This window comes from Otolemur garnettii, unplaced genomic scaffold (assembly GCF_000181295.1).
Source record: "Otolemur garnettii isolate 467f Iridium unplaced genomic scaffold, OtoGar3 scaffold00052, whole genome shotgun sequence".
NCBI classification, from domain to species: domain Eukaryota; kingdom Metazoa; phylum Chordata; class Mammalia; order Primates; family Galagidae; genus Otolemur; species Otolemur garnettii.
In genome coordinates, this window is record NW_003852447.1 from 12,545,464 (window position 1) to 12,556,724 (window position 11,261).

Here is an 11,261-nt window from a genome sequence, read left to right on the forward strand (position 1 = left end):
TAGGCATCCTCAGATGACACTTCTCACAGAAAAGAACATTGATCTGCCCTGTTTTCTACAAGCCCACATCTGTGGGGATGTGGCACTTCTCTCCCTGGGAGTGAAGGGCTGTCTCTGTCCATCCTGAGTCAACTGCTTCCCTTGGGTCATTAGGCCAGAAGAAACCTCAAGAACTTAGGTCTCTTAAAGTATCTCCCTCATTTTAGTCATGATTTTTTTTTTGAAAGCTTCTCATGAGATATGAAGAAAACAAAATGTACCATAAGTTTATTTTAAACTGTGTTAGGAACTCTGACACATAAATTCATCCATGACCATTTGAGATTGGACACTTTTACCGAAATAGGAGGAAGCTGAGGTACGGAGCAACCACACGTTCAGAGCTCAAGGTCATAGGGCAGGTTTGTAGCAGCCGGTGTCCTGACCTCGGTCACCCAGTGCTCTTCCTGCTCTGCCTTCCTGCCTTCCATATTCTAAAGCTTCTAATTCCTAGGGAATTTTTTAAAAAACTAGAATGATGCCACTTTCTTAGTCTGTTCAGGCTGCTGTAACAAAATACCACAAACTGGGTGCTTATAAACAGCAGGAATTTGTTCCTCACAGTTCTGGAGGTGGCAAAGTCTAAGATCAAGCCACCCGCAGATTCAGTGACTGGTGAGGGCTGCTTCCTGGTTCACAGGTGGTACCTACTCACCATGTCCTCACATGGTGGAAGGGACAGGGTAGGGTCTCTCCAGCCTCCTTATAAGAGCACTAATCCCATTCACAAGGACAGGACACAGTCACCTCCCAAAGGCCCCACCTTCTAATACCATCACCGTAGGGATTAGGTTTCAACATACAAATCTGGGGGGTGGGAGAGGGTAGAACATTCAGACCATGGCAACACCTCAAGTAGCAAAAAGCCCAATCCAGCTGTATTTCTGCAAAGCTTCCCTGGTCCTAACCCAGGGGCTTCCCTTAGCTCTAGTCCAGACCCACTGTCGTGTAACTGGGGTCTGATTTGAGCAGCAGCACAATCACTGCTGAAGGTTAATGGCGGGGAGTAAGTTGGCACAATCCCGTTATTAGAAAGTTAACAGCTTAGTGACTACCAGGACAGCAGCACTGATCAAATATTTATGGTTGGTATTTATTATGCACTACACTTAACCGCTCTGTGTTGATTTGATGCTCCACACTGCTGAATAATGTATAAGAACTAGAGGCAGAGCAAGAAGCAGGGACCATACAAGAGTGGTGGCACTCACAACATGGCCAGGGGCAGCACAGATCTGAGGCAGAGCCCTGGCCCTGCCATTTGCACCAGCCACGTTTCCTGAACTGTAAACTCATTAAGGTCAGGAGCCATTAGCCACCTCTGCTCTTCTTGGCAAAAGCCCACAACACTCAGCATGGCAGGCTGGGCACATTTAGAACTTCACACAGTGTCCGACAGCTGACCATCAGCATCAGCACTGCCGCAGGTCTCAGGAGGTATCACTGCCATCCCCAGATAGAAGTGACAGGAGCTCTTTCCGCTGAGGTTTCCCAAGCAGAAGTGAATCCATGTGAGGACTGGATCCACAGGCCTCCCCGTCACATGCAGACCTGGCTAAGGCACTGCCTGTGAATGTTGGTGCTACTTCTGCTGGTGGCCTCACTGAGATGGCAGCCCCAGGGTTACACCTTTGTTGAAGACATCAGGAAGAAAAACAGAAGACTCAGATTGTCCTGGGATTTGCTGGAGTCGCGGGTTATTGACATCTTCCAGAAAGGTGCAGAGCTCCACTGGGCAGAGTCGGTGGGCTCCAGCTTTTAATTCTTAAAAGGCAGACAGCCTAGTCACCATCAGATGACAGGGACTTCTATAAACTTATTACCCGCTCAAAGGATTTCTGAAGCACAGAATCCTAAACCCAGTCACTCCCAGCCTCACTCAGAGGATTAACCCCAAACATGAAGAATTACGATTTAGCCTCTGCTTTGTCTTCTGGCTCACACCAGTGTATAGACTCCTTAGAAAAAATCGGGCTAGGAAGACGAAACACAGATTTAATTTTATGTTCTATGCCTGTAAATAATTTCCATAAATGCATCATTAAGAGATCCAGCTTGGCAACGCCCATAGCTCATTGGGTAGAGTGCTGGCCACATACACCGAGGCTGGTGGGTTCAAACCCGGCCCAGGCCAGCTAAAACAACAACAGTGACAATTGCAAGAAAAAAAAATAGCCAGGCATTGTGGCGGGCACCTATAGTCCCAGCTACTTGGGAGGCAGAAAGGCAAAAGCCAGAGAATCACTTAAGCCCAGGAGTTTGAAATTGCTGTGAGCTATGACTCCACAGCACTCTACCCAGCATGAAAGCTTGAGACTCTGTCTCAAAAAAAAAAAAAAGAAAGAAAGGGCTCCAGCTATGTTTGGGAAATTATTGAATGATACAGTCTTTGATGTTACCATTTATAAACTCCCACCATTTTAATAGACCACATTTCTTAAACACCAGTGGTTGGCGGGAGTAAGTTAAAGTCTGGATTTGGTCTATTCAGCCCAAGTCAATAACAAGATGAAATTGTTGAGTGCTTTTTTTGCCTGGTAGATTGTCCAGGCTGGATGTTGAATAGATTAACTGCAGATTGACTCTCTGCAAACGGTTGAGTTTTCATACTTCATGAGATGTCAGTAAATACTTACACTTCAGAAGTGTCAGTTCCCCTGGGTAACTAGTGACCTGGGAACTCCAGCTGTTCCTGGGGCAGGTGGCCCATTGGGCCTGTGCATTGGGTTTTCCACTTGCTCCCCCAGTGGACAGAAAAGGCACTGCACAGCCTTCTCTCCCACCGGGACGGGGATACCATCTCCTAAGCAAGAGCAGTGCACGCAGGTTCAGGGAACTGCTGGAGAGCGCGTGCAAATAGCCAAGGGGAGGCGAGATCTGCCCCAGCAGCGTCTCCTCTCGGTGCTGCTTCTCGGCGTGATGTGGGGAGGAGGCAGTGCAGTGCCAACAAGGCCTTACTTTTCTTTCTCTCTCCTTAGCTTGCCATGAAGCACAAATGTTAAGAAACTGCCTATCCTGGTGACCCCCTGAAGAGAGATGGAAGAGTTTGTTCAGCAGTTTTTACAAGAATTCCGGACCTCCGCTTGCTTCCTTTTGTTTTTTTCAAGAATTGGAACCGGCCAATTTTTTTGGTTTTTCAAATGTTAATATGAAAGAGAAGGTGTTGTGTTTTTACATTTCCCTACTGATCCTGCTAAGAAGTGCTACAGTAGCATCAGCTTCCTTTGGGTTTGGTTTTTTACCCCCGTGCGTGTGCGTGCGCCTACGTGTCTTTGAATGTATTTCCCTGTTCACACAGTTTTCTTAATAGTTTGAATGTGAAATCTGGACCAAATGATAAACTGAGCTGGGTCGAAGTTGGCAACATGTAGCTTTTTCCCCTGATACTAAGCAGGAAGACATTTTAATGTGGTGACCTCAGATGTTATTGTTCCTGGATGAAAAATAAAAGTGAAGCAGTGATCAGGTTCACTCACTCTCCAAGCTCCTAAGATGAAGGTTAAGATTCTACATTATGGAAAACAATTGGATTTATCAGGAGAAATAGCAACCGTAGATTTTGCCCTTTACGCAGTAATCTTTTGCATAAACCATCACCAGCATTCAAAAAAACAAATCGGAATCACAGAGAGGAATCTGCTTTCTGAGCTGCGGTTTCAGTACTCCTGCTGTTGCTTTCAGGCTGATCATCTGGAATTATCATATGAAGGATAAAAAATTTGAGAGTACAGACCTAAGGAAAAACCCATTTAAAACCCTCTCGTGTATTCACAGATCTTGTCTCCTTTGTCCTTGTCCCAATTATGATCGCTGCTATTGAAAGGTTGTATTTTTATCAAAAATTGATTTGTCCAGGTAAAGGTCCGTGTCAATGTGAAAACACACCACATTTACGATCTTGTGTCTTACAAAGTCGTGCCTATTTTAGAGACAACCTCACAATGTCCTTGGGAAAAGGCCTTTGAGTTTTTGGAGGTTGTGATGTTGTTATTGCTGTTTGTTTATTTAACGTGATTGAACACTTGAGTTTCTTGACAAATTGCATTTCATGGCCATTGCCACTTGCCAGGTATGATGTGAACACCACAGTCCTGACGCCTTTCCATTACAGGCAGATTAAATCAAGTTGGTCACACACCTTCTGATCTTCAGTTACTCAGGATAATACTGGGTTCAGAGTCTAGAACAGCAGTTCTCAACCTGTGAGTCGCAACCCCTTTGGGGGCGGAACAACCCTTTCTCCTTTCACAGGGGTCGCCTAAGACCTTTGGAAAACACATTATTTCCGATGGTCTTAGGAACTGAGCCACCACTCCTCATGTGTGGGGGTCACCACAACGTGAGGAACTATATTAAAGGGTCACAGCATTAGGAAGGTTGAGAACCACTGGTCTAGAAATTTTATTTCCTAGAACGTTAATAATTCTAAGCCTAAAAAAGCTATCCTTTATCTTAATGAAGAGGGAAGTGGGCTTCACATCCCTGGCAGGTTGTCAGCCTCCCCCCACAGTGCATTGATTCTTAAGCTTCCTGAATCTCCAGGACCCCCTTCTGTTCCTTCCTACCCACTGAGCCAATTCAGTCTCTGTGTACTATAGCCTCTTACATGGCAGCATAAGATGACTTTGGGATTATTAATGTTCATTTAATTAAATAGCTTAAATTCTCCTGATAAAGCATTCCCAAGAAGACAGAAAGTCTATTGAGGGGAAAAATATTGTAGGCAATGCATGTCAAAAGGGAGAGGGGATTTGCTGCAAATTGGTGAATCCTCTTAGAAGGATGATCCTATTCAAGAAAATTCTATAAAATTTACATGGCAAACTATAGAAGTTTAATATTTTGTCCTTTCGGTGTCTTAAAAGTGTAAAGAAGGAAAAAACATGCCATTTGCTCAGTACCATCAGAAGATTTTATGTAATTTTTAAATCCAAACAGATTTTGTTTGCAGACCTCAGTTCAGAAAACATAAACACACACACACACGTATTCATCTTCCCAAATTGGACTCTGGTTTCAGAGAAAGATAGTTGGTATAAATAATGGAAAGGGTAAATCTAAAACCCCTTGACAATCGGCCAAACTCAAGAATAAAATTGGTTGCCAACTATCTTTGAGAAGTGGCTTCTGAAGTAGCAGAAGATGAGGTCACAGCATGCTGTGAAATCTGAGATCTTTCCTCCCTGGTAGAATTGTGACAGTTATTCTTCATATATAAAAATATTCCACCCCCTGCCCTCACTCTCTGTTTATGCTTTTAGACTTAACCCTTGCTGGGAAATAGCCTGGGTCAGAAGAATGGCTCATGCCCTTGACCTCCCTTGGGTCCAAATCCTGCCCAGGCCTCCACCAGCAAAGAGGTCGTCGCAGCACCCCCCCTGCCCCCGCCTCATAGCCACTTGCAGAGAGATAACACATATGATGTTCTTTGCTATACTTTGGTTGAAGGTGCTGCATTCCCAATATTATTACAATCTAACTTAGATAAAACTGCTCAAATAACTCACATCATTTAGAACCAATTTGGTTGGGCTTGCTAGAAGACCTTTAATTTCGGTTCATTTCTGCACTTCACTATGACCTTGGGGGATACTGTGTGTGTCTGTGAAAGACTTCTCAAATTGCTTTGACAACACAAAGAAAAGAAACTTTCCAGTGTTACCACTTCTTCCTGGAACGTAGCTGTAGTCTTCCTCACTAGTGTTATTAGATATCTGTGTACAGGAAGTATGCAGTTATTCAGGTTAATGTTTCATATTAAAGAATGTATTTGTAACATGTAACAAGACCAGTAGTTAACTTTTTTTAAGCTCTTAAAAAGTTAAGATTATGTGTTAGACTTAAAATTACAGTAAAATCTGTTTTAATACTACTTTTGTGGCTAGCAAAGTTTGTGTATTTATGTAAAACTATTTACAGGATGCCCTATATAAAGGATATTAAAGATAGGTTTTGCTCTTCATTTTCAGAATCGTAACCTTGCTGATGTCTGTTACAGTTATTCAGAAGTTCTCTAAGATGTCCAATACAATTTCTGTTCTATTTAGAGACAAATAACACCTGCTCTGTGGATTCACTATTACAGCAAACCCTAATTTTGTCATTAAATATTTTAACTCTGTGATGAAAGTTTGTTTCTTTCAGTTATTTGTGCAACTGTAAAATACTACAGAGTAGATACACATCGCCACATTTTAGATACTAATGGGAAAATCTGGTGTGCCTCAAGGGAGACCACAGAACTAGGATTAGCATGATAGTAAGTTTCACTGTAAACTTGCAATATAAAAAAGACTAAGGTGCTAACCTTAATCTAGATAATGGGTGTCTATCCAGCAAAAGTTTTAAGTATTTTTTTTTGCCTTCTCATGGGTGAAGCAATTAAGCCAATTAATAGTCACCTGTCTGTGACTATTAATGTCAGTGATGTGCTCAGCTTAAGTATTTATTATGGCCTGTACCCTCATTCAGCAGACTAGGTTCATGCCCTGCTAAACTGAAGAGAAGACTGGCTCATATTATGTCAATTTATTTTTACAGAAAAGCAAATGCAACTTATTTTCTCCTTGCTCCATTTGTTTGTGAGGGAAGTGACTTCGGTGACTACTGTAGCAGAACAGCCATCTCTGGGTTGGCATGGACACTCGGTAAAGCAGACAGGACTTGGAAATATGTCCTGGGAGGATTACAGGTGGGAGAGGGACTGCAGTCTCCACTTTTCAGAGAAGAATGGATAGACACAGTTTGGCCAGAGGAGGCCTCAGCCTTAAGTTAATTATGCATTTAAAAGCACCTGCTTTTGTGAACTAAATTATAAGCAGAATGCCTTGCAAAGATAATGTTTTTTTCTTAATATAGTTTTTATTAGCAATTATAGTACAGCCAACGCTCATGTTTTATGGGAGCATTAATATGAAAAGTTTTTGTTTTTGTTTTGAGACAGAGCCTCAAGCTATCCCCCTGGGTAGAGTGCTGTGGCATCACAGCTCACAGCAACCTCCAACTCCTGGGCTCAAGTGAGTCTCTTGCCTCAGCCTCCCAAGTAGCTGGGACCACAGGCACCTGCCACAATGCCCAGCTATTTTTTGGTTGCAGCTATCGTTGTCTGGCAGGCCCAGGCTGGGTTTGAACCCGCCACCTTAGGTGTATGTGGCTGGCACCTTAGCCCCTTGAGCCACAGGCGCCTAGCCATGAAAAGTGTTTTTAAAGAAATAAATGGTGCCTTTCTCTCGCTCTGAATGAGAACATACTCAGGAAAAACTCTTGGCTTATCATAATCATTGGCCTAAAGGAGATTGGGACAGGTGTGGTGGGGGAGGGTAGACAGAAGAAAAGGAGTGATGGTAGGAAATACCAGAACTAAATTTTAAACCAAAACAAAATTCTGAATACCATTTCATATTGCTACCCATGCTGTGCGCTCCCCCCACCCGGGCATAGGATAGCCTGGGTGGTACCTAGATGTGTGTGCATGTTCACGGACACACACAGAGCTGGCATTGAGAAAAAAGCTGTGCTGTGCTCCTAGGTAACCCCCTGAAGTCACTGCATGAAGCCTCTTGCCCATCTGGACAAGGGTGAGCAGAAGACAGTTACTCCCTAGGGTCAGTGAAACTGGAAATGCCGGAGATGAGCTGTTATCAGAGCATGAAAAGAAGCAAGGACATAAGAGACTTAGAAAAAGAGCATGTCCACCTACAAGGAGTGTCTCACTTTACATCTCTATATGTAATACACTGACAGTCCCTTTCATGAGGTGGTACGAAGGATGGATTTTCTTCTGATTTGCTTTTTAAAAATCCAGAAATTGCCTTTTGGGAAGTTTCTTTGGTCCCTTCCATGACCTTCTCCTTGCTTCCCAGCCCATCTTAGATCCTGCTTTAGCTCACCCTAAGGTGTTCCCCACAACTAAAATGTGGGTTTATAGTATCTCAGTGCAGCCCTCCACTCTGGCTGCCCGTCACAACGAACCAGGGAGCTTTTAGAAATACACACATTTTGCTCCCGTTTGCCTTTTGATGTCCGAGGTCATCTTGTCTTTTGTAAAGAAAAAAAAAAGAAGAAGACTTCACCTGGCCCCGGATGGTAAGCCACCTGGCTTCCCCAGATGCTTCCTAGATTTAAAGCAGCAAATTAAAGCTGTCAAGGAAATTAAATGTAATGTGCATTTAAGCTCTAGTGCTGCTACAGTGTGACCTGTCCTGACCCCCATTATCTTCTCCCTTGGGCCTCCCCTGGAGCCTCTGTGTTCCCTGAGTTGGTTTTCACCTCCTCCCTCCCTCCCTCCTCGCTTCCCTCCCCTGAAGTTTTCTTCCACATTTTCTTGTTTGTGCTGATGAGTCATGGTCCTGAGCATCACAGCTCTTCATGGGGTCCGCTTCAGTGACCTGTCCCACTGCACACCTGCTCTAGGTGTGATGCAAATAGAGTGGGGACAAGATAGCCTTGCCTCCTTCAGCCTGCAGGCACCTAGGGACAGACTAAGTGATTCCCAGTCGGTTGCTGATGTCTGCTGTGACTGCTCTCACATTTTGTCTGTTAGATATTTTAAATGCTATTGACTGTTTCAGATAAAGCTTTTCATACTTTTTTTCCCTGCCTTTCACATGGTCAGCCAGCCTAAGGATGCCCATTTATATGGCACCCGGCCTCATCACACATCCAGACTTAGATGTGTGAGAAGCCAGACAAGAATTTCTGGCCCTGCAAGTCCCGTGTGTCACTTGTCAACAGTAGATCTGGAGCCTTTCTCCCATGACATTGTATCCCAATTGCTTTGCCACTATGTCAGATGACATGAGAAGAAGAAACATGAGCCCATGAATTCCCTGAGCTTTACCCTGAGATCTAAAACATGGCTCAGATGATCCACAACTTCTGAAGGAATTCCTGTTATATGCCCTGACCATATACACCAAAAATCTGTTCAATTACAATTCTGCATCTTGGCAATTGAAGCCTCAAGCTTTCTGTTGGTTTTCCTTAAAACCAATCCTTTCTTTTACTGCCCCAGGGAGAAAATCTGGCTCCCATTATTGAACATGTCATTTTATTCTTAGTACAGTGTCTTCTTCCCGGGTGGGAGGGAGGCGCAAGGGGAGGTGTTTGTTTTTCGGACTAAAAGTTTCAATTGACATTGGTCTGAAAGTTTCCAATATTGAAGAAGCCTTGGCATTTGGACAGAATGACAATGAGACAATGTGTATGAATTATGCCCTACCCACCCACCCCTTCCTTCCTGGAAAAATAAAACACATCTCCTTTTAACTGGTTCGAACTAGGGTAGGGCACTGCCTTGCAGTGATTTGCTGGAGGCAGCACTCTTGTGGTTAAGAGTGAGGTTCAAGGTCCCCCTGCCCTGCTTTAAATCCAGCTCAATGGGCCAGGTGTGTGGCCTTACGCAAGTTATTTACTCTCTCTCCCTTTGCTTTAAAATGGGGGTGATTGTCTACTTCACAGATTATTGTAAGGATTAAATGAAATAAGTGTAAAACCTTTAGTGCCTGCCATGTAGGGACTCAAGTTCACTAGCTGAGCAGTGGGCCACTTCTCTGCAATGGTCTTAGAACTGAGTAGCAGACTTGATAGACTCACGGTGCCTGCCAGACTATGCTGGTGCTGGTGGACTGGACATGCTTTCCTTAAATCTATGTTGGCGCTGGGCACAGGGGGAAGACATTACCCAGCTTCTCTGACCATTTTTATGGCCCAGAGACATAAAACCCTTGACATTCCATAGATACCAGCTCTGAGATAAAGGACTCTTGGCCAAAAGGCACCCAGTGGTGGCCACTTTTTGGAAGAAATTTCCAAAAAGGCTAAATTAAGAGGAGAGAGAAGTGAGACAAATTGGCCTCAATGTCTACGGCATTAACATTGAAAGTGGAAAGAAATGATTTTATGGTCTAGGAGATTGTTTGACATATCCTTTAGATAGTAATTCATACCCCTCCTTAGAAAAGAAGTTCAAGGTTGTTCTACAGATGTTTTCTGTATGATTCCAAGGATGCTGAGAAGGTCTTTCTCAAGAATAAACCATTCCCAAATGACTAAAATTGAAAGTAATTCAAAGAGAACCATTTACTCCACAAATTGAACCTGGGCCTGGAGTGAAAATAGCCCAAAGAGAAAAAAAGGAAGTAACTAATAACCCACTGCAGTGTAAATCAATAACAACACACCTTTTCTGGAAGCATCTTGAAGCATTCAATGAAAAGAAGGAAAGAAGGTATTAGAAAAACTATGTTGTCCCGCGGCACGCTACCGAGGGCAATAACATGAGACTCTGTCTCTAAAAAAAAAAAAGAAAAAGAAAAAAAACTACATTGTCAGCAGACCATGTTTTTCCGTAGTTGTCACACTGCCATTATTTATTACCAGAATTAGGTCCTTTGTAAAGGACTGTTGGGACAAGAAGGGTCACACCTATAACAGTGGACCTGCTCTCACCAAAACCTCAAACGAAACATTACACTAAATCTCTCTAAATATTGCACTATGTATTTTTTTTTTTTTTACCAAATTGCAAACCATACAAATTTCTTTTTGAAAAAGTAAATTAACTAGGATGCTTCCTAGCAGAGGGTCTCCTGGATTTGTCTCTAACTTTGTGGCCTTGGGCAAATTACGTAATTTCTCTATATCTGGTTCTTTGTGTTTCAAAGGAAAATAATCCTCCCCAGCCCCTGCCTGCCTCAGAGACTGGTGAGATGTGGCATGTGAAAGAGCCCTGGGAAGTCCCGAGTGCCGAGGAGGTGTGGTTACTCAGGAAAACCTGGTCTTCCACTGTTCCTACCGAACACTGAGGGGATCCCTTTATCTACCACCACGCTCCCCTACACCCCCATCCCTGTAGATGGTGCCATGACTTCCTTTTCCCCTCAAAGAATGAAGAGTATCCCCCCAGACACTTCAACTCTACTTGCCATCATGGTAAGTGGCACAAAGGCAGTGGTAGGATACAGGTCCCAACTACTCAGGGGAGGGGACAGCTGGACTAGTGACTACTCCCAGCGGAAAAAATTCAGAGCACTTCAAGGGATTAAGGGAGCCTTGGCACAGTGCCAGCAGGGTCAGCCTGGACACAGCCCACCCTGGGACCCCTGGCAATTCTTGAGAAGCAAACATCCTATTAGAGAAACTGATCTTCCCCACCTGGGAAGACATGTTAAACAGAACCAAATTTCAGAAACCAGTCAGGGAGTCAGACGTACCTCCTCAGA

The 11,261-nt window shown here is 43.8% G+C and overlaps 1 protein-coding gene across 2 annotated transcripts in view; it reads left to right on the forward strand.

Moving 5' to 3' along the window:
* The window catches only part of STXBP6 (syntaxin binding protein 6), a 254,299-nt gene extending 251,038 nt beyond the window's left edge, over positions 1–3,261 (forward strand). For both annotated transcript variants that reach the window (XM_003791994.3, XM_023514407.1), the window contains exon 6: positions 3,018–3,261. In XM_003791994.3, coding sequence (XP_003792042.1) covers positions 3,018–3,041 — 24 coding nt within the window. In that variant the 3' untranslated portion in view covers positions 3,042–3,261. The remainder of the gene's footprint in view (positions 1–3,017) is intronic.
* Positions 3,262–11,261: the final 8,000 nt, after the last annotated feature.